The sequence below is a fragment of the Pongo abelii genome, chromosome 14, assembly GCF_028885655.2.
Source record: "Pongo abelii isolate AG06213 chromosome 14, NHGRI_mPonAbe1-v2.0_pri, whole genome shotgun sequence".
NCBI classification, from domain to species: Eukaryota; Metazoa; Chordata; class Mammalia; order Primates; family Hominidae; genus Pongo; species Pongo abelii.
The window spans coordinates 27,082,264-27,104,885 of record NC_071999.2 but is presented as its reverse complement, the minus strand read 5'-3'; the positions used below and the strand labels follow the sequence as shown (position 1 = coordinate 27,104,885).

Below are 22,622 nucleotides of genomic sequence, written 5' to 3'. Positions count from 1 at the left end.
CTTGCCCTGCGCATCCTGTTGCTTCCCTGATTGACCTTCTCCGTGACCTGTAGCTAAACCTTCCACCAGCGCTTGAGAACTTAATTTGAACCGGATCCTTTCCCAGACCCCTTTCTCCTCCTCCTCCTCCTCCTCTTCCACCTCCAGGTGCCCAACAGCCCCCTTCTCCTCCTTTCCCTTCCCTTCCCTTCCCTCCCCTCCCCTCCCCCTTCCCTCCGCCTCCCCATCCCCTTCCCTCCCCCCACCCTAAGCCACCCCCGCCTCTGTCCTGGCCGCCTCAGGGCGCCCTGAGAGGACCAGGACATGCCGGTGTGGTGGCTGCTCTTTTGGCTCCTCCTGCTGGGATTTATCAGCCATCACCCCACCTATGTGAGTAGACGCTGGACCCGCGGGGTTTCTTCCTTGTTACTGGGCTGTGTCACACGGCATGAAATTACACAGCTCAGGCCTGTAATCCCAGCACTTTAGGGGGCCGAGGTGGGCAGATCACTTGAGTCCAGGAGTTGAAGACTAGCCGGGGCATCATAGCGAAACCCCATCTCTACAAAAAATTCCAAAAAAGATTAGTCGGGCCTGGTGGTGCGTACCTGTTATCCCAGTTACTGGAGAGGCTGAGGTGGGAGGATCACTTGGGCCTAAGAGCTGGAAGTTGCAGTTAGCCGAGATGGCCCCCTGCACTCTTGTCTCAAAAAAACAAAATGGACCAAAACAAAGTGAAATATCATTTGATTTGTGTCATCTGGTTTGACGACTTTTTTTTTTTTTTTTTTTTTTTTTTAAGACAGAGTCTCACTCTGTCGCCCAGGCTGGAGTGCAGTGGCAAGATCTCGGCTCACTGCAACCTCTGCTTCTGGGGTTCAAGCAATTGTCCTGCCTCAGCCTCCTGAGTAGCTGGGATTACAAGCGCAGACCACCACGCCTGGCTAATTTTAGTATTTTTAGTATAGACGGGGTTTCACCATGTTCGCCAGGATAGTCTCCATCTCTTGACCTCGTGATCCGCCTGCCTCAGTCTCCCAAAGTCCTGGGATTACAGGCATGAGCCACCGCTCCCGGCCAAAATATATAACCTTAAGTGTAAGTTTACTAACTTTGGAAAGTACATACCCCAGCATAACCCAACCCCCGTTCAAGATCTACATTATTTTATTTTTATTTTATTATTATTATTATTTTTGAGACAGAGTTTTTCCCTTGTTGCCCAGGGTGGAGTGCAATGGCAAAATATCCCTTGTTGCCCATTGGAGTGCAGTGGCACAATATCAGGTCACCGCAACCTCTGCTTCACAGGTTCGAGCAATTCTCCTGCCTCAGCCTCCTGAGTGGCTGGGATTACAGCCGTGTGCCACCACGCCCAGTTAATTTTGTATTTTTAGTAGAGATAGGGTTTCTCCATGTTTGACCTTGAGGAACCCTGTGAGCTCAGGAAGGAAGGAGTGCCCAGAAGCAGGGACTGGGAGCTGGTTGGGGAGGACCAGAAATCAGGTTTGTGAAGGTTCCAGAGAGGACCTGTCCTTGGGAGGAGTGTTGGGGGCTGAGATGGGGGAGGGGGCATTGGCATGGTGGGGCACTCATGGAATGTCCATTGTGAGGCCGCACCACTGGCATCAGGGATTGGTGGAGAGGGAGTATAAAATCTCAGGGTTGCTAAGAGAGGGCCCAGACCAAAGAAGGTTTGGTGGAAAGCAGAACCTTGGTCTCCAACTAACTGCTCCTAAGCCTCACGCTCCCTTGCCCTGCGCGTCCTGTTGCTTCCCTGATTGACTTTCTCCGTGACCTGTAGCTAAACCTTTCACCAGCGCTTGAGAACTTAATTTGAACCGGATCCTTTCCCAGACCCCTTTCTCCTCCTCCTCCTCCTCCTCTTCCACCTCCAGGTGCCCAACAGCCCCCTTCTCCTCCTTTCCCTTCCCTTCCCTCCCCTCCCCCTTCCCTCCACCTCCCCATCCCCGTCCACTTCCCTCCCCCTGCCCTAAGCCACCCCCGCCTCTGTCCTGGCCGCCTCAGGGCGCCCTGAGAGGACCAGGACATGCCGGTGTGGTGGCTGCTCTTTTGGCTCCTCCTGCTGGGATTTATCAGCCATCACCCCACCTATGTGAGTAGACGCTGGACCCGCGGGGTTTCTTCCTTGTTACCGGGCTGTGTCACACGGCATGAAATTACACAGCTCAGGCCTGTAATCCCAGCACTTTAGGGGGCCGAGGTGGGCAGATCACTTGAGTCCAGGAGTTGAAGACTAGCCAGGGCATCATAGCGAAACCCCATCTCTACAAAAAATTCCAAAAAAGATTAGTCGGGCCTGGTGGTGCGTACCTGTTATCCCAGTTACCGGAGAGGCTGAGGTGGGAGGATCGCTTGGGCCTAAGAGCTGGAAGTTGCAGTTAGCTGAGATGGCCCCGCTGCACTCTTGTCTCAAAAAAACAAAATGGACCAAAACAAAGTGAAATATCATTTGATTTGTGTCATCTGGTTTGACTTTTTTTTTTTTTTTTTTTTTTTAAGACAGAGTCTCACTCTGTCACCCAGGCTGGAGTGCAGTGGCAAGATCTCGGCTCACTGCAACCTCCGCTTCCGGGGTTCAAGCAATTGTCCTGCCTCAGCCTCCTGAGTAGCTGGGATTACAAGCACAGACCACCACGCCTGGCTAATTTTTGTATTTTTAGTATAGACAGGGTTTCACCATGTTCGCCAGGATAGTCTCCATCTCTCGACCTCGTGATCTGCCTGCCTCAGTCTCCCAAAGTGCTGGGATTACAGGCGTGAGCCACCGCGCCTGGCCAAAATATGTAACCTTAAGTGTAAGTTTACTAACTTTGGAAAGTACATACCCCAGCATAACCCAACCTCCGTTCAAGATCTACATTATTTTATTTTTATTTTTATTTTATTATTATTTTTGAGACAGAGTTTCTCCCTTGTTGCCCAGGCTGGAGTGCAATGGCACAATATCCCTTGTTGCCCATTGGAGTGCAGTGGCACAATATCAGGTCACCGCAACCTCTGCTTCCCAGGTTCGAGCAATTCTCCTGCCTCAGCCTCCCGAGTGGCTGGGATTACAGCCGTGTGCCACCACGCCCAGCTAATTTTGTATTTTTAGTAGAGATAGGGTTTCTCCATGTTGGTCAGGCTGGTTTTGAACTCCTGACCTCAGGTGATCTGCCCGCCTCCGCCTCCCAAAGCGTTGGGATTACAGGCGTAAACCACCGTGCCCAGCCAAGATCTAACTATTATGTCACCCCAGAAAGTGAACTCTCACTCTTCCCGGCCAGTCTCTTTCTTATCATGGGTTAGCTTGTTTATTCTGGAATTTCGCGTATACAGATGCATGCCATGCCATAGGTACTCTTTTGTGTCTGCCTTATTCTGCTCAACACCATGTTTCTGAATCATTACCATTGTTGTATGGTTCTCTAACTCCATCATTTGCATTTCAGACTCAGCATATGCTGAGTTCAACCTGTTGAAGGGCTATCTCTGTTTAATTCACCATCTTGAAAGAAACATTTAAAATTGAGATGTTTTCAAAAATATATAGTTAAATCCTGAGGAATCGATGTAGAAACGCTATCACAAACTGTCTGAACTTACTCAGGGGAAGTCTTCGTCTTCACTCACATAAGAGTCTAATGGAATTAATATCAACAATCTTAGAGAAATCCCACATTATTCGTGCCATTTTCATGATCTCCATGGTAATTTTTTTTTTTTTTTTGAGATGGAGTCTCACTCTGTCACCCAGGCTGAAGTGCAGTGGTGTGATCTCGGCTCACTGCAACCTCTGCCTCCCCGGTTCAAGTGATTCTTCTGCCTCAGCCTCCTGAATAGCTAGAACTATAGGCACGTGCAACCAGGCCCTGCTAATTTTTTGTATTTTTAGTAGAGATGGGATTTCACCGTGTTAGCCAGGATGGTCTCAATCTCCTGATCTCATGATCCACCCACCTCGGCTTCCCAAATTGCTGGGATTACAAGCATGAGCCACTGTGCCCGGCCCACCTTGTTAATTTTTAAGCACTAAAATTTGATACTTATTTGTGAATGAAGTAATCCCTTCATTTTTTTTTCTTTTTTTTTTTTTTTACTTATGCTGAGCTTTAAATGACAAAGATTCACATAATCCAAGAGGGAAGTATTATTTAGAGAGATTCTTTTATCATGTGATATATAATAAATGCATCCAATGTTACACATCAATTTAAAAAACAAGTAAATAACTTTAAAGAAAAGATAACTACTGGCCAGGCCCAGTGGCTCACACCTGTATTCCCAGCACTTTGGGAGGCCCAGGCAGGTAGATCATGAGGTCAGGAGTTGGAGACCAGCCTGGCCAAGATGGTGAAACCCTGTCTCTACTAAAAATACAAAAATTAGCCAAGCACGGTGGCAGGCACCTGTAATCCCAGTTACTCAGTAGGCTGAGGCAGGAGAATCGCTTGAACCCAGGAGGCAGAGGTTGCAGTGACCTGAGATCATGCCACTGCAATCTAGCCTGGGTAACAGAGCAAGACTTTGTCTCAAAACAGAAAAGAAAAGATAAGATAATTACTTTATACTTAGCTTGTCTTACCCATGAGTGATGGGCTGCGTGTGGCCCAGGACAGTTTTGAATGCAGTTCAACACAAATTTGTAAACTTTCTTAAAACATTATGAGATTTTGGCCAGGCGCAGTGGCTCTTGCCTGTAATCCCAGCACTTTGGGAGGCTGAGGCGGGCAGATTACCTGAGGTCAGGAGTTTGAGACCACCCTGGCCAACATGGCAAAACCCTATCTCCACAAAAAATACAAAAATTTGCTGAGTGCACTGTCAGGCACCTGTACTCCCAGCTACTCAGGAGGCTGAGGCAGGAGAATCACTTGAACCTGAGAGGCAGAGGTTGCAATGAGCCGAGAGCACACCACTGCACTCCAGCCTGGGTGACAGAGTGAGACCCCATCTCAAAAACAAACAACAAACAAAAACAAAAGCAAAAAAATGGCCGGGCATGGTGGCTCACACCTGTATTCCCTCCAGCAGTTTGGGAGGCCGAGGCAGGCAGATCGCCTGTCAGGAGTTTGAGACCAGCCTGGCCAACATGGTGAAACCTCATCTCTACTAAAAATACAAAAATTAGTCGGGCATGGTGGCAGAGACCTGTAATCTCAGCTACTCGGGAGGCTGAGGGAGGAGAATGGCTTGAGCCCAGGAGCTGGAGGTTGCAGTGAGCCGAGATTGCACCACTGCACTCCAGCCTGGACGACTGAGCGGAGCGGAACACTGTCTCCAAAAAAAAAAAAAAAAAAAACGGGAGATTTTTTTAGATCATCAGCTATTGTTAGTGTTAGTGTATGTTATGTGTGGCTCAAGACAACTTTGCTTCTTTTAATATAGCCAGGGAAGCCAAAAGATTGGATATCCCTGCTTTATACCAAGAAAGATGACACCCCACATTTGCAATGCCTAAAAACACTACCAGCCATCTGAAAAACACGAGACTTCTAACTTCTGTTCTTTTTTGTAGCAATGGAATCCCACGGTGATATCTGAGGGATGTGGTTACCTTTTGGAGGAGGTTGACGGTTTCTAAGGATGATTCTTTCTGAGTGAAATATTGTCAGTGTCATTGACCTTTTCATTATTTCAACTATTATTATTCCAGGTTATCAATTCTCCACCTGATCATTTTCATCCTGGGACTGACTTTTGTGGAATTCCTTGGATAGTTATCATTATTGTGTTTCTGGGAATTTCTACACTTGCTATTTTCCTCTGGAAAACTAGCCTTTGTGTGAGTATACTAACTTTCTGTAGAGGTATACTTGTAATCAAAAATAAGAAGAAATTATTTAAAACAATTCACGTTTCTGGACTTCATTATGAATATGTGGTTTTACCCAAAAAATCAGGGAAATGATCTATTAGCATAAGAATTATGAAAATATCTGCCATTTACATTATGAAAATTAAATAGGTTGGTGTTTGTTTAATAAAATGTCAACAGAGCTTTTGGTCAAAAATAACTTTTTTTAACCTTAGTGTTATTTATCAGAAATGGAGTATGAGGTTTCATCACTTAAATAGGAAATTCTTTCTAAACTCTTCCGCTCTATAGTTCTACCATAAGGGTGGAAGGAAAGCTTCCAGTCTCCTCTCTGAAGATTCACTGCAGAAATGAGCTGACAACAGACAGCTTAACAGGAGAAGAAAAACATAGAACAGGCATAAACATGGGAACCAGCTGAAAAATGAGACTGCTAGAAGGGCTGGATGGTTGATGCTTAAAGAGCACCCTCTTCTGAGGGAAGAGGGAGATAGATGGAGATGTAGGCCATTTAGAGGGGCAGCAAATGATTTTTAGGGGAAATGGAAGAGCTCAAGGAACAAACAATTGGCCTGAGACAAAGTTCCTCTGAGGTCATAGGGATGAGGTGACAAACTGCCAGAAGGTGAAGGGCAGAACTGCACTGCATCTCATGATGCAGAGAAAGCCCCAGAGAATCTCTTAGAACTGCCCTCCAGAGAATCAATGAAAAGTGTGTCTGGGCAGGGTAATTTTGAATGACATCATTCAAGGTGCATGTTCCCAGTTGCAACTGGAGAGAGATCAGTATGTCAAAAGTCTGTACTTGGTAAGAATTTGGCTGCTAAGTTGTGCCATAATTTGTCTTTTGAGCCTTTTTTCCATTGGGTAAGTTGAGCTCTACATTTCCTCTTGCCATTCATGGCAGTAAAAATGTGGTTGTCTGGGGGCTGAACCTCCTTCTGAACAATGATCCAAGATAAAAGTACTAATACCACAATGCTTTTTTATATTCAAGGGAAGAGGAAGTATGTTTCAGTTTTACCACCTAGATAATTACACGTCATTTGGCACTGCCTTTCAAGATATGTAGAAAACAGAAAATATATGAGTTATGAAGATATCGAGGAACGTTTAACATTCTCTATGCCACTTAGTCCTGAAGAGGGAATTTTTGGTATAAATTGGAGGAAGATTTTTTTTTTTTTCCCCAGCCCCAAGACGAGTCTCCCTGTGTTGCCCAGGCTGGAGTATAATGGTGTGATCTTGGCTCACTGCAACCTCCACCTCCTGGCTTCAAGTGATTCCCCTGCCTCAGCCTCTCAGGTAGCTGGGATTACAGGTGCCCACCACCATGCCCAGCTAATTTTTGTATTTTTAGTAGAGTCGGGGTTTTACCATGTTGGCCAGGCTAGTCTCAAAACCCGACCTCAAATGATCCGCCCGCCTCAGCCTCCCAAAGTGCTGGGATTACAAGCGTCAGCCACCACGTGAGCCGGGGAAAGTTTTTAAATTCACCACTTTTTAAAAATTCCATTTAGGAAAGTTCAGTTGAGCTGTTGGACTTGGACAACTTCACACCTTCTCATCTTTGTCCTTATCATCTAGTCATCTATACCACTACCTCCTAAGCAGGGACATCATGGGTGCCATGAAGCATTCATGCATGATGGCATTTCCTTGCTTCTCATTTCTTCATGTGTTTGACATTCCTCCTAGCTCCAAACTGGGCCAGCTACCTTTCCTATGAAATCTAGCAGTAGCTGTGGGATAGATGTGGTTGCTCTTTCATCTTTTTAGATTACCCATGCTTCTCTCGAAATCCTAGTACATGTTTTGTTTTTTATCCTATGTGCAGAAATCAGAAAAGAACAAATTCTGCAAAGAATTTGAAAGATATTATTTCAGGCCAGGTGTGGTGGCTCATGCCGGTAATCCCAGCACTTTGGGAGGCTGAGGCAGGTGGATCACTTGAGGTCAGGAGTTCAAGACCAGATGGGCCAACATGGTGAAACCCCATCTCTACTAAAAAGACAAAAATTAGCCAGGCATGGTAGCGGGCACCCGTAATCCCAGCTACTTGGGAGGCTGAGGCACAAGAACCGCTTGAATCTGGGAGGTGGAGGTTGCCATGAGCCAAGGTAGCGCCACTGCACTTCAGCATGGGTGAGAGTGACACTCCGTCTCAAAAAAAAAAAAAGTTATTTCAATGACTACCTCAGGAGATTCATAGGTATCTGACCCACATCTGAGATGAGATTTTCATTGCATTTTAGCTATGATGAGAACAAATATTTAATATCTTAGAAGATTAAAAGCATACTGTGATAATATGGAAATCTTGGTGGGAATTCAGTCGTTATTGAGAATGTTTTGCGTTAGGTTCAAACCAGCCTCAATGAAGCTGATGTGAGGGAAGGGAAAGTGGACTCTGAGTAGAGCAGGGATAGAAGGAAGATGCTCCAGTGCAGATCAGGAAGGAGCAGGGGGTGAAATGTTACAAATTCTAGAACTCGGAGATCTAAAGGTAATTACTTCCTTTTCAAGTTGTGAAACATGTTAACCTGTGGTAAAATACTTACAACATGATAATTACCATCTAACCGTGTTGAAGTGTACAGTTCAGTTGTGTGAAGTATATTCATGTCTTTTTTTTTTTTTTTTTTTTTTTTTTTGAGACGGAGTCTCACTCTGTCACCAGGCTGGAGTGCAGTGGTGTGATCTCGACTTACTGCAACCTCTGCCTCCCGGGTTCAAGCAGTTCTCCTGCCTCAGCCTCCGGAGTAGCTGGGACTACAGGCATGCACCACCATGCTCAGCTAATTTTTGCATTTTTAGTAGAGACGGGGTTTCACCATGTTGGCCAGGATGGTCACCATCTCTTGATCTTGTGATTCACCTGCCTCGGCCTCCCAAAGTGCTGGGATTACAGGCGTGAGCTACCGCACCTGGCCTATTTTTTTTTTTTTTTTTTTTTTGAGACAGAGTTTCAATCTTGTTGCCCAGGTTGGAGTGCAATGGCACAATCTCAGCTCACTACAACACTTTCCTCCTGGGTTCAAGTGATTCTCCTGCCTTAGCCTCCCGACTAGTTGGGATTACAGGCATGCACCACCTCTTGGTGATCTCGGCTCACTGCAACCTCCGCCTCCTGGCTTCAAATGGTTCTCTGCCTCAGCCTCCCGAGTAGCTCGGATTACAGGCGCCAGCTGCCATGCCCAGCTAATTTTGGTATTTTTAGTAGAGACGGGGTTTCACCATCTTGGCCAGGCTGGTCTTGAACTCCTGACCCCGTGGTCCACCCGCCTCGGCCTCCCAAAGTGCTGGGATTATAGGCATGAGCCAGCGTGCCCAGCCATCATTCTTAAATTATTATTTCCTAGGTGTCTTTCCTCAAGACTGTCTTAAAGTCACAAAATGTACATGACGGATCCACGGATGTACAGCGGAAAGCCTGGAGGTCCAATAGCCATAGCCAGGAAGGTATGGCTCTGTTGGAGTCCCCATAGTGTGGAAATGAGTTTGCCCTGGAAAGGGAAAGAACAGCTTCTTGCCCTCAGGTTTCTCACCTTCTCCTCTCCTCACTCTCACCAAGGGCTGAGGTCCATCTGTATGCACACAAAGAAAGGGGTTTCTTCCTTTCCAGGAATTAAAATTGGCCTAGAAGACCTCTTTACTTCACAGAGACATATGGAAGCCAAAGTTCGAGCTGAAGTCCATAAGGTGACAAAGAATGTCAACAGTCATTACAAAATCAATGGACATAGGAAGACTGCCAAAAAAAAGTAAGATGTGCCTTGACAGAAATACTGTTGTATGAACCATGTGCCAATCAAAGTAGACAACTGTAAAGTCCTTGAGAATATTTTCTACAATATTTGTGGCAAATTCAGTGGGTTCAAAATTGAGTTTGTCCTTTCTGCTTGATTAGTTTAATCTGTATAATTCCTTTCCCTTCCTACATTCTTGTTTGTAATTTTTTCGGGGGAAGAGGAGGTGCTAGTACTGGCATTGGTTTTCCTTTCTCTCTCTTTTTTTTTTTTTTCCTGAGACGGAGCTTTGCTCTTGTTGCCCAGGCTGTAGTGCAATGGCACAATCTCAGCTCACTGCCTTTTGGGTTCAAGCAATTCTCCTGCCTCAGCCTCCCAAGTAGCTGGGATTACAGGAGCCCACCACCACACCCAGCTAATTTTTGTATTTTTACTAGAGATGGGGTTTCGCCATGTTGTTCAGGCTGGTCTCGAACTTCTGACCTCAGGTGATCCACCTGCCTCAGCCTCCCAAAGTGCTGGGATTAGAGGTGTGAGCCACCACACCCAGCCTTTTTTTTTTTTTTTTAAATTTTGAGATAGAGTCTCGCTCTGTTGCCCAGGCTGGAGTGCTATGGCACAATCTTGGCTCACTGCAACCTCTGCCTCTCAGGTTGAAGCAATTCTGCCTCAGCCTCCCAAGTAGCTTGGATTACAGGTGTGTGCCACCACACTCAGCCAATTTTTTTTTTTTGTTTTTGAGACAGAGTCTCACTCTGTCACCCAGGCTAGAGTGCAGTGGGGTGATCTTGGCTCACTGCAACCTCCGCCTCCCAGGTTCAAGCGATTCTTATCCCTTAGCCTCTTGAGTAGCTGGGACTACAGGCATATGCCACCACGCCCGGATAATTTTTGTATTTTTAGTAGAGGCGGAGTTTCACCATATTGGCCAGGCTGGTCTAGAACTCCTGACGTCATGATCCACACACCTCGGCCTCCCAATGTGCTGGGATTACAGGCGTGAGCCACTGTGCCCAGCCCAATTTTTGTATTTTTAGTAGAGACAGGGGTTCACCATGTTGGCCAGGCTAGTCTTGAACTCCTGACCTCAGGTGATCCGCCTGCCTCAGCCTCCCAGCGTGAGCCACCGCACCCAGCCTGGATTGTTGAATTCAATGCTTGGGTCACCTCCAGATTCATTTTCACAGTCTTTCACATTTTGGTCATATTACATTGTATTTTGCTGCCATATGACTGATCTTTTTTTGTTAAATGTGAGATACTTGTTAAAAAATATTTAGCAATGAATTGAGACCTAGTAGCATGTTATCTTGCTGCAGAAGAGATGGGAGTCTACTTCTGGGGGATGGTCAGGGGTCCTCCATACAGGCTGCAATTGAGGTCATCAGTGCAGGCTCAGTCCCTACAAAGGCCAGGTATTTCCTATCCACCTCTGTTCTGATGTGTGACTCTTCTGGGTCTCAACCAGAGCCAGTGGACTTCAGTACGGGTCGCTTTCATTGGCAGACCCTCAATCCACTTGGTTTTCATCTAATCGCATGCATGTGTGCAAAAGCTGCTCTGCTTCTTTGCATCTCAGTAGTCCCTTCTGGAATTCAGCAATGAAACTCAGGGAAATGGGTTCCAAATGCGAGGATGTCTTTCGTCCTGGGTTTCCTTCTTCTCCATCTTGACCTCATGTCTGTTTACTGCCATGTTAGCAATTTGATGTATTCAATCATGGGTTTTATATTCTGTTTGGTGTCCCCCATTGTTCTCATCAGAGATTGGAAGCTTCAGATGCACTTATGCCAACTCAAGATTAGAATGCTTCCTTAGCTTCCCTCCAGAGTCAGGTTTTGTGTTTGTAGTTCCCAAGTGCACAGCAGGAGTAGTGAGGTCCTCACTGGCTTCTCATTTGCATTAATCTGTGAGCTCATTTAGCGTGGGGACAGGACCCTGCTCCCATTGCATTCTCAGCACCTCACCACACACTCCTTGTTTGAGGCCACTCCAGACAGCATGTGCTGAAGGATGCCCTGTGGTCAGAAACAAGTTTATTAACTTTCTCTTTGAAGTGTTTTTGTCCCTGTTTCCTAGCATTCTGGGAATTTTACACATCCTTCCTATAAAACCAAGTATCAGGTGAGGTCCTTAGGATCAGGACCATGAATCAAGTGGTGTGAGGGCAACACAGCAAGCTTGCCTTTTTAGGTCATTTCCTTTTTCTGCCCTCACTCTCTGTGAACGGAACCTTGTTACAGTCGGTCAACACCAGGGTGGATGGTTTGCAGTTGTCATCTATTTTCAGGACATAACACCCTGACTTAGGAGCCATTCCAATCATTTCTAATTCAATAGCTGTGCCCAGCATTCAGATTGCCTTTTCTCTCAACCAGGATCTTTAAAGTCGATGACAAGAGTTCCAGTCCTGAATCATGGCAAAGTGCAGTAGTGAACTGCAGGGTTAATGACACCATATTCTGGAAGGATCTCTCTATGGCTGATGGTCTCAGTTCCACCATCATCCTCTGACTGAGAATCAGGTCTCCCACAGGAGGAGTCAGATGAGGAGCAATCCTCTGCTTCCGATGGAGTTAGTTGTGATGAGTTGGTGAGGTCTGGTTTTTCACACTGAAGTAAAATGAGCTTTTGCTGTGTCAAGCACAAGACTGACCCCAGAGACACACATAGTGCACCTCATAGAAGCTTTTAATAGTCTTTATTTACTAAAGAATAGGACTAACTATAGAACTATGAAGATGAGCTGGAAATGACAGGTGACTTGCCAGCAGGCCAGAGTGTGATTTTTCTTTGTCCCTCAATGGGAGGTGTCAATTCTCCCTTTGGTTGTGAGAATCAGTTGGTTCATTTATGGGAAGGTTGCAGGGGGGCTCTTTGAATCACAGCCTTCAGATGCCAGAAGGGCAGAGGGAATCCCACATGGGCTGGTGGAGCTTGAGTGTGCATTTCCCTCCCTTCTAATCTCAGGAAACAAAACATGAAAGAATGTGAGCAAGCAGAAAATGAGAGGCAGCTATCAGAGGCAGAGGAGAATGGGAAATTGGAGATGAAAGAAATACATACCTACCTTGAGTTCAGAAACTGAACCCCACCCTCTTGGGAAACCCCCCTCTTGGGAACCCCCCCTCTTGGGAAACCCCCATTGGAATGTTGTTTTTAACCTTTGTAGAATGTTTAGACCCAGTAAATGCAGAAATAGAAACAAATGGTCAGAAGACATATCGAGAGAGAGAGAGAGAGTTGACAAAACAGAAAACAAAGTACCTTAAGGTTTACCAGTGACCAAAAGATGTGAAGTAGCAAAACATCTCCTGACCCCATTGCCAGCTAGACTGTGTGGAAACTCGGTTACCAGCCATTCTAGGGGTGGAGTGAGTTGTTGTCATCCTTAGGAAAGTGTGTTGTTGTAGGATCAACCACATCCTTCAAAAGGACTATGCCTGTTTATAAGCCCAGCTGTTTCTGCCCTGTGAAACACGGCAAGGATATTAATACAAAGAGAATAGAGCTTTCTGATAAAAGATGCTCAATGAAGGATGAATTAGGGATATACTGAGAATGGGGAAGGAAATTGTCAACTCAGAAGTCAGCAGGCAGTAAGCAAAAGAGGACGAATCAATACAGCAACAGTTTGGATCAGACTCTACTGTTTTTGTTTTTGTTTTTGTTTTTGTTTTTGTTATTTTTTCTGAGGTGGAGTCTCGCTCTGTCACCCAGCCTGGAGTGCAATGACGTGATCTTGGCTCACTGCAACCTCCGCCTCCCAGGTTCAAGTGATTCCCCTGCCTCAGCCTCCCGAGTAGCTGGGATGACAGGTGCCTGCCACCATGCCCGGCTAATTTTTTGTATTTTTAGTAGAGATGGGGTTTCACTGTATTAGCCATGATGTTCTCAATCTCCTGACCTCATGATCCACCCGCCTCGGCCTCCCAGAGTGCTGGGATTACAGGCGTCAGCCACCGCGACCGGCTCAGACTGTACTCTTATAGCCATCTGAAATACGTTTTCTAGGTATAGATAGATTGTGTAAGGGTACAGTTGTGAGGATAACAGAAACATGGCAGATTATTTAAAATCATCCTGAAAGTGGTGCTTTATCTGATGAAAGTGATTGTAATCCATAGGAAACTGTTTCAACGCATGCAAGAGTTGCGGCGGCGGGCAGAGGACTACTACAGATGCAAAGTAAGGAGCTTCCTCCCCGCAGTTGCACGATAGTTCAGTGCTGATGCAGATGATGCCATGGCCCTTAGACTCTCTCAACATTCAATTTCTCATGTGTTGGCTTTTTCAGATCACCCGTTCTGCAAGAAAGCCTCTTGCCAACTCAGTAAGTTTGTTTGTTTTCCTTGCTTTTGGACATAGTCTGCCAGGACAGGACATGGATGTATTTTTCTCCCCACAGCTCTGTGCTCAAGCCTTGCAAAGGGGGAAGGCAGAGAGGAAGGCTGCCTACAAGCAGCACAGGTAGGTCATTGTGATGGACATTTTAAAGGATGTTTTTGTTTTGAGATAAAGCTTTGAGCATCTAGTAAAGAACTTGGTGTTTTAATTCTTCAAGTCAATTCTTTCTCTGTCTTCTAGGTGTCAAATGAGGCAAAAGCAGAGAGTCCCAGAGAGACACATGAGTCAGGAGCCAGTCCAGGGACGACTGGGCCTAGAGAACCCTTTCTGGATGGGTAGGAGCTTGCTGTGAAGGCAGCCGCTTAATTTCTGCTGCACAACCCACACACCCTGCTTCTCCTTTTGGGGATGAGGGCTCGGGTGGGGTGATTGTTATGTTTCCTGGAAACAATTCCAAGCACTTATAAAGAGAATAGTTGTCTCGCTGGGTGGCAGGACCCTATTTTTCTCAGGTGCCCGAGCTGAATGGCTCTTGGCTAGTCCCCTGTGAATGGTGGAGCTCAGGCCGCTCCACTGACTGTGGACATTGCCCCACCCTGATGTCTTGGTTACTTTTAACTGAGGAGATGAACCCAGAAGGCAGATGGGCCAGCTCCCATTTCCACCTTGTTTCAGTGTGAAGGATTTATTTTTCTTTCACTTGAGAAAACAAGAATAGCACTTTAGAATGGGAGCCACATGTGCTGATGAGAGCAGAGATTTTCTGGCCATGTCTTCATGGATCAATATTGTAGCTTGAGATCTGCTTTAAGAAAAGAAGCATTTATTTACACTTCTTGGAACTTCCTTCATTCTTTTTGTTTAAGTTGTTTATTGTCAACTATATAACTCCATTAGTAAGTTAAATTTCTATGTAATCCTACTCCCCTAACATTTGAAGTGTAACCCTAAAACTTTCCAGTTAATTTCTGTAGCTCTTACCTTTTCTCATGACTGTTCATCTCTTTATGTCCATTTCTGTTCATAAGTATTGATAATACCTGGCCAGGTATGAAAGTTAGATTAACTACGAATCCACAGAATTTTAAATGTCCCTATGGCTTGAAGAAGAGGAGCAGTGCTGTTCCTGTCCAGGGTTTATTGATATTCTTCCAACCATGGCTGTTCCTATTTTAATTTTGAGTCTGTGCTCACATGATGAGTGATTTCCTCTGATATGTACTGATTTAGAGCTCATTTCCAGCTGGTTAGAGCCCGACCTGTTCACAGCCTGTTGAGAGTTAAGAATACCCCTGGACCAGGGCTCTGTGTTATCTTCCTCAAGGATGAGGGTCCAGAGGGCTCCAGAGTCCTCTGAGGCATGTGGTCAATAAACCCTGTGCCTCTGGTAAGGGACCTGTGTGGCAGAGAGTGAGATGGCAGCGGAGGGTGTGGAGGGTTTGTTATTCTGCACAGAACATGCAAGCCAGATTTAGCCCCATTCCCTTCTCTGGCCCTTAGCAGATTCAGGACCTCATTCGGTTCCCATGAGGAACAGCAACGGCGTCCCAGCTGAAAACACAGAGAAGACAAAGGTAAATGCTGGGGACGTTTTCACTCTTCTTATATCAGGACACTTTGGTCTTTTCCGACAATGCCCTCTCCTGGCCTGGCCTCTGCTCTGTGGGTTCTGTGGTGTCTTTTCTGTCTCGACTTCTTGAGAAGCAAAATCTTCTCCATGAGCTTTCAGGCTTCTCCATTCCCAGCTGATCATCGTTGGTGGCACCTCCAGGATCCATAAAAGCTCAGGGACCGAGGGCTGAAGGGCTTTTACTGTTCTGTTTCCAGAAATAACACGAGGAGGCACCACTGACCTCCAGTACTGTAGGTCTCATGGCGCGGTGAACTCTGACTGATCCACCTTACCCAAGATGTTGTGGGGTCTTATTTCCGAAATATGTGGGATTTTCTTTTGCTGTGATTTTGTTTGCATTCTGCTATAATGTAGGTGATTAACGTTTGAAATATCTGCTGTATTCCCAGAAGTGAAAATAGTGAAAACGCATTAATCTAACATTAATTTGTGCTTTGTGCAATTTTGAATGCTCTTTGACAAGGCCAATTCCATAGTTCATCACAGTCCCATCCCTGTTGGTAACCGTGTTGTGCAAAAACACCTTCATACCCACCCAATGGGGCCCCTGATCTAATATTCTAAGTGTCAGAGGTTCCATATTTGTAATAGCAAATAGGCCCTGACTGTAAATTAGTGAAGAGTGAATGTAACTTATTACCTACAGGGACAATTCCAAATGAAGGCCTTAAATGATGCTCAGCTAAGCTGGTTCTTCTGTGGCCTCTGTACCTTGAAAAGCTGCCGAGTCCTATGATTCCACATGATGGGACTTGTACACTTGAAGTGAAACACAGTTTTCAAACTTGCTTTGTTTAGAATTCTCACTCATTTTTCCATGGAAAAAAGTATTCTTTATGTCCTAGTGCACTTACAATTTGGTATTACCTGGGAGTGAAAAGAAATATTACAGCCATGTCTAACTGACTTCTTGAGGTAAGATTGTTCTGTCAGAAATCCCTCTCCCAGCTCCCCTGAAGCTCTTCAGGAATCCACATCTCTCCAGAGCTCTTTATTCTCATGGGTGGCACCTCCAGAGTGAAGAAGATCCTTTGTCAAGAAGGGAAACAGAGGGGAAATGAGAGGGTCCCGCAGTCAGAGCTGGAATCTACTTCCACTCTGCCTCTTGCAAGCTGTGTGACCCTGGGCACAAATTCTCCTTCCTCTGGAAACCTCTGTTTTCTTAGATTTGGAGCAGGGTGGTCACACTGACCTTGCAGAGTTCTGAGAATCAGAGACAGAACATAAAAGGCCTGGAAAACATTCTCCAAAAAGAAGCTGCAACATGTGTGGACAATGGGCTTTTCATGCCTCTCTTACTCTCTGTTGACCTGGTGCAAGAAACATGCTCTGGTGCTGGCTGTGAGGGAGGAATGAGGATAGACATAGACACTCCTGTGTCTCAAACATGCTTCTTTATTAATCTGTTATGAATCTGTCATGACTCTGTCTTCCCTGGGGCAGGACCCCAGCCTGCCTACATTTGCAAACAGACACAGTGGCATGTGGAGACAACAGTGTGTCCCAATGACTTTTCTTTACTCCCCAGCTGTGGGCAGTACTCAGTGGAAGGGTGATATTATGACACTGATACTGCTATTTTGAAACCTGGAGGGTGGAAAGGTGCAAAAATCTATCACCAGCAACAGAAGATGCAGCCTGTGTTGGTGGCGGTAATTTTGTCCATCAAATGAATATGTGTGAATATATCCTCCTTTGGCCCTACAGGTCAGGATGGTGGCAGTGGAGCACCATCATTCCTCAGGATTGCGCTACCGGCCCTACCTCCCGGCTGAAACTTTAAGAAAAAGGATAGGCCGCAAGCCACGTCCTCCTATTCAGTGTGATCTGAGAGGTCAACCACGTCCATCAGTTAAAGGATGTCTGAGACCGCTGACTCTTTCTCGACTACAGTGTCCACTAGGACCTCAACCACATTCTACAACTGATGATTTTCTGAGAAGAGAGACACCTCAAGATGAGTGTGCCCTGGGACCTGATCCACTTCCTCGAGCTGATGATTTTCCGAGACTCAAGACACCTCCCGAGGGTCTTTTCATACCAATTTCCCCTTCTCCAGTTGATGATTCTCTGAGCCTCAAGACCCCTCCTGAGTGTCTTCTGGTACCCCTTCCACCTTCTCCAGTTGATGATTTTCTCACACCACAGGCACCTCCCATCAAGCGTCATCGCCTGGGACCTGTAGCATTTCCTCGAGCTGATGATTTTAGGAGACCCAAGGAACCTCCTGACTGTTTTTTTGCACGCCTTCCACCTTCTCCAGTTGATGATTCTCTGAGCCTCAAGACACCTCCCGAATGTCTTCTGGTACCCCTCCCACCTTCTCCAGTTGATGATTTTCTCACACCACAGGCACCTCCCATCAAGCGTCGTCGCCTGGGACCTGTAGCATTTCCTCGAGCTGATGATTTTAGGAGACCCAAGGAACCTCCTGACTGTTTTTTTGCACGCCTTTCACCTTCTCCAGTTGATGATTCTCTGAGCCTGAAGACACCTCCCGAGTGTCTTCTGGTACCCCTTCCACCTCCAGTTGATGATTTTCTCACACCACAGGCACCTCCCATCAAGCGTCGTCGCCTGGGACCTGTAGCATTTCCTCGAGCTGATGATTTTAGGAGACCCAAGGAACCTCCCGACTGTTTTTTCGTGCCACTTCCACCTTCTCCAGTTGATGATTCTCTGAGCCTCAAGACACCTCCCGAGTGTCTTCTGGTACCCCTTCCACCTCCAGTTGATGATTTTCTCACAACAGAGGCACCTCCCATCAAGCGTTGTCGCCTGGGACCTGTAGCATTTCCTCGAGCTGATGATTTTAGGAGACCCAAGGAACCTCCTGACTGTTTTTTTGCACGCCTTCCACCTTCTCCAGTTGATGATTCTCTGAGCCTGAAGACACCTCCCGAGTGTCTTCTGGTACCCCTTCCACCTCCAGTTGATGATTTTCTCACACCACAGGCACCTCCCATCAAGCGTCGTCGCCTGGGACCTGTAGCATTTCCTTGAGCTGATGATTTTAGGAGACCCAAGGAACCTCCCGAGTGTCTTTCCGCACCCCTTCCACCTTCTCCAGTTGATGATTCTCTGAGCCTGAAGACACCTCCCAAGTGTCTTCTGGTACCCCTTCCACCTTCTCCAGTTGATGATTTTCTCACACCACAGGCACCTCCCATTGAGCGTCGCCTGGGACCTGTAGCATTTCCTCAAGCTGATGATTTTAGGAGACCCAAGGAACCTCCTGAGTGTTTTTTCGCACCCCTTCCACCTTCTCCAGTTGATGATTCTCTGAGCCTCAAGACACCTCCCGAGTGTCTTCTGGTACCTGTTCCACCTTCTCCAGTTGATGATTTTCTGAGACCACAAACACCTCCCGTCCAGTGTCACCTGAGACCTGTACCATTTCATCGAGCTGATGATATCAGGAGACTCAAGAAACCTCCTGACTGTTTTGACTGTTTTTTGTTTTGTTTTGTTGTTTTTGTTTTTTTGTTTTTTTTTTTTTTTATTCTGTGGCAGGAAGGGGCCTGGTGTGTTGTTGATTCAATTTATTGATCATTTTTACAACACATAAATTCATTTAAGTATTGATTGTGCACCTATCATATGATACGCATTTTTTCATCACTCCCCCACTCCCAGAACCCTAAGCTTTTCTCACTGTTAGAACTGCTAGTTTATTTGTATTTCAGTCACTTTGACTATAAACTCCTTTAGTGTAGGTGCTTAGATTTTTTTCACTGCTTAGCCCCCAATGCCTGTATAGAGTAAGCTTTTTTTTTTTTTTTTGGTACCAAATGCCCAATGGCCAATTTATTCTGTTTCAATAACAACTAGGCATCATTTTCAAAGGGCCATATACTGACCACAGACTGCCCAGAAATTATCTCCCTATGTAGGAAAACTACAGAAGACAAGTTCTTAGACTTTTAATGCCCAATACAGTAGCCATTAATGACAGGTGACTACCGAGCCTTGAAATGCGATAGTCCAAATTGAGATGTGCTATAAGCTTAAATTACACACCACGTTTCAAAGCCATAAGGCCAAAAACTGTAAAATAGTCTAGTAATTTTATATTTATTATATATTGAAATGATATTTGGTATTTTGGATATATTGAGTTAAATAAAAGTTAAATTCACCTGTTTGGTTTTTTACTTTTAAAATGTGAATTCCAGAAAAAATTTTTTTTTATGAAGTATTTATTGATGATTCTTGGGTGTTTTTCGGAGAGGGGGATATGGCAGGGTCATAGGATGATAGTGGAGAGAAGGTCAGGAGATAAACACATGAACAAAGGTCTCTGGTTTTCCTAGGCAGAGGTCCCTGCGGCCTTCTGCAGTGTTTGTGTCCCTGGGTACTTGAGATTAGGGAGTGGTGATGACTCTTAAAGAGCATGCTGCCTTCAAGCATCTGTTTAACAAAGCACATCTTGCACCACCCTTAATCCATTTAACCCTGAGTTGACACAGCTGTTTCAGAGAGCAGGGGGCTGGGGGAAAGGCCATAGATCATAGAGCAGGGGGCTCTCTGAAACCCCTGTTTCAGAGAGCAGGGGGCTGGGGGAAAGGCCATAGATCAACAGCATCCCAAGGCAGAAGAATTTCTCCTAGTCAGAACAAAATGGAGTCTCCTATGCCCACCTCTTTCTACACAGACACAGCAACAATCTGATCTCTCCTTCCTTTCCCCACACTTCCCTCCCTTCTCTTCAACAAAACCGCCATCATCCTCATGGCCCGCTCCCGATGTTCGCTGTCTCTTCGGAGCTGTTGGGTACACCTCCCAGACAGGGTGGCTGGGCAGAGGCGCTCCTCACCTCCCAGACAGGGCGGCCGGGCAGAGGGGCTCCTCACTTCCCAGATGGGGAGGCTGGGCAGAGGCGCTCCTCACATCCCATATGATGGGTGGCCGGGTAGAGGCACTCCTCACATCCCAGATGGGGCAGCCGGGCAGAGGCGCTCCTCACATCCCAGATGATGGGTGGCCGAGTAGAGGCGCTCCTCACATCCCAGACAGGGCGGCCGGGCAGAGGCGCTCCTCACTTCCCAGATGGGGCGGCCGGGCAGAGGCGCTCCTCACTTCCCAGACAGGGCGGCCGGGCAGAGGCGCTCCTCACTTCCTCCCAGACGGGGTGGCAGCCAGGCAGAGGCGCTCCTCACTTCCCAGACGGGGCTGCCGGGCAGAGGCGCTCCTCACTTCCTCCCAGATGGGGTGGCAGCCAGGCAGAGGCGCTCCTCACCTCCCAGATGGGGTTGCCGGGCAGAGGCAGTCCTCACTTCCCAGACAGGGTGGCTGGGCAGAGGCGCTCCTCACCTCCCAGACGATGGGCGGCCGGGCAGAGGTGCTCCTCACTTCCCAGATGGGGCAGCTGGGCAGAGGCGCTCCTCACTTCCTCCCAGATGGGGTGGCAGCCAGGCAGAGGCGCTCCTCACCTCCCAGATGGGGCTGCCGGGCAGAGGCACTCCTCACTTCCCAGACGGGGTGGCTGGGCAGAGGTGCTCCTCACCTCCCAGATGATAGGCGGCCGGGCAGAGGCACTCCTCACTTCCCAGATGGGGCGGCCGGGCAGAGGCGCTCCTCACTTCCCAGAAGGGGCAGCCGGACAGAGGCGCTCCTCACTTCCTCCCAGACAGGGTGGCAGCCAGGCAGAGGCGCTCCTCACTTCCCAGATGGGGCTGCCGGGCAGAGGCGCTCCTCAATTCCCAAACGGGGTGGCCGGGCAGAGGTGCTCCTCACCTCCCAGACGATGGGCGGCCAGGCAGAGGCGCTCCTCACTTCCCAGACGGGACAGCCGGACAGAGGCGCTCCTCACTTCCTCCCAGACGGGGTGGCAGCCAGGCAGAGGCGCTCCTCACTTCCCAGATGGGGTGGCCGGGCAGAGACGCCCCTCACCTCCCAGATGGGGTGGCCGGGCAGAGGTGCTCCTCACTTCCTCCCAGATGAGGTGGTGGCCAGGCAGAGGCGCTCCTCACCTCCCAGATGGGGCGGCCAGACAGAGGTGCTCCTCATCTCCCAGACAGGGCGGCCAGACAGAGGTGCTCCTCATCTCCCAGACAGGGCGGCCGGGCAGAGGCGCTCCTCACTTCCCAGACGTTGGGTGGCCAGGCAGAGGCGCTCCTCTTCTCCCCGACAGGGCGGCCAGGCAGAGGTCCTCCTCACTTCCCAGAGGAGGCAGCCGGGCAGAAGCGCTCCTCACTTTCCAGACGGGGCGGCCAAAAAGGTGCTCCTCACTTCCCCGACGGGGCAGCCGGGCAGAGGCGCTCCTCACATCCCAGACGATGGGCAGCCAGGCAGAGACGCTCCTCACTTCCTATACAGGATGGCGGCCGGGCAGAGGCGCTCCTCACTTCCCAGACGGGGCAGCCAGGCAGAGGGGCTCCTCACATCCCAGACGATGGGCGGCCAGGCAGAGATGCTCCTCACTTCCTAGACTCGGTGGTGGCGGGGCAGAGGCTGTAATCTTAGCACTTTAGGAGGCCAAGGCAGGCGGCTGGGAGGTGGAGGTTGTAGCGAGCTGAGATCATGCCACTGCACTCCAGCCTGAGCAACATTGAGCATTGAGTGAGCGAGACTCCATCTGCCATCCCAGCACCTCGGGAGGCCGAGGTGGGCAGATCACTCCAGGCCTGTTTCCATCACAGGACTCTTTCTCTAAGTGTTTCCTATCCAGTAATCACTGTTTATTTGATTGTCCACCAAGCTCCAGACTTGCTAGGTTCTTTCGCGTGCAATTCTTTGTGGGGATCCAGCTGCCTCATCTGTGATCCCCAGGCAACCTGACATTACAGCCTTCAGTTCTGTTTTCATCCTAAGGCCACACCTGCCTGTTTCTCTATGCCTTTCTCTATATTCACATCATTGCCATAGGCAATCAGCTCTTTCGGACCATTTTCCAGGAATTAATACCTATGAAAGGGAACTTTTCCTGATAGTCTTTCTTAACAGTTTTAGGTTAGTCTTCACAATGTCGCTCCTTTAGACTTAAACAGACAACTGGCCCTCCATGTTCCAGCTCCACGGTGATGGATGTGTTTCTCCGCTTCTCAAGGAACTGCATCTCTGATATCATTCTACTCCCAAGGCCTGTCACACA

General features: G+C 47.6%; 2 protein-coding genes across 5 annotated transcripts in view; one reads left to right on the top strand and one right to left on the bottom strand.

Moving 5' to 3' along the window:
• LOC100453345 (phospholipid-transporting ATPase IB) overlaps positions 1-22,622 on the bottom strand; it is a 534,685-nt gene that overhangs the window by 387,769 nt on the left and 124,294 nt on the right. The gene's annotated exons all lie outside the window — the stretch shown is intronic.
• LOC112128616 (nuclear pore complex-interacting protein family member B3-like) lies at positions 804-19,667 on the top strand. Of its 4 annotated transcripts, none has more exons than XM_063714739.1 (10): positions 806-2,095; positions 5,639-5,767; positions 9,163-9,262; positions 9,426-9,564; positions 13,677-13,737; positions 13,847-13,882; positions 13,958-14,019; positions 14,137-14,231; positions 15,397-15,470; positions 17,237-19,667. In XM_063714739.1, the coding sequence occupies exons 1-10, from the start codon at positions 2,030-2,032 to the stop codon at positions 18,530-18,532; spliced, it is 2,058 nt and encodes a 685-aa protein (XP_063570809.1). In that variant the 5' UTR covers positions 806-2,029; the 3' UTR covers positions 18,533-19,667. The 4 variants fall into 4 exon arrangements, with proteins under 4 accessions (XP_063570807.1, XP_063570808.1, XP_063570809.1 ...); XM_063714740.1 differs by having other exon boundaries at positions 807-2,095; positions 15,400-15,470; XM_063714737.1 differs by having other exon boundaries at positions 804-2,095; positions 13,847-14,019.

What these genes read in the sequence shown, in the direction of transcription:
- LOC112128616 (XM_063714737.1), top strand. Translation starts at nt 2,030, where the DNA reads ATGCCGGTGTGGTGGCTGCTCTTTTGGCTCCTCCTGCTGGGATTTATC. An exon ending in AGGAAGACTGCCAAAAAAAA is followed by an intron (nt 9,565 to 13,676) that starts GTAAGATGTGCC and finishes TGTAATCCATAG; the next exon opens with GAAACTGTTTCAACGCATGC. An exon ending in GCTGCCTACAAGCAGCACAG is followed by an intron (nt 14,020 to 14,136) that starts GTAGGTCATTGT and finishes TCTGTCTTCTAG; the next exon opens with GTGTCAAATGAGGCAAAAGC.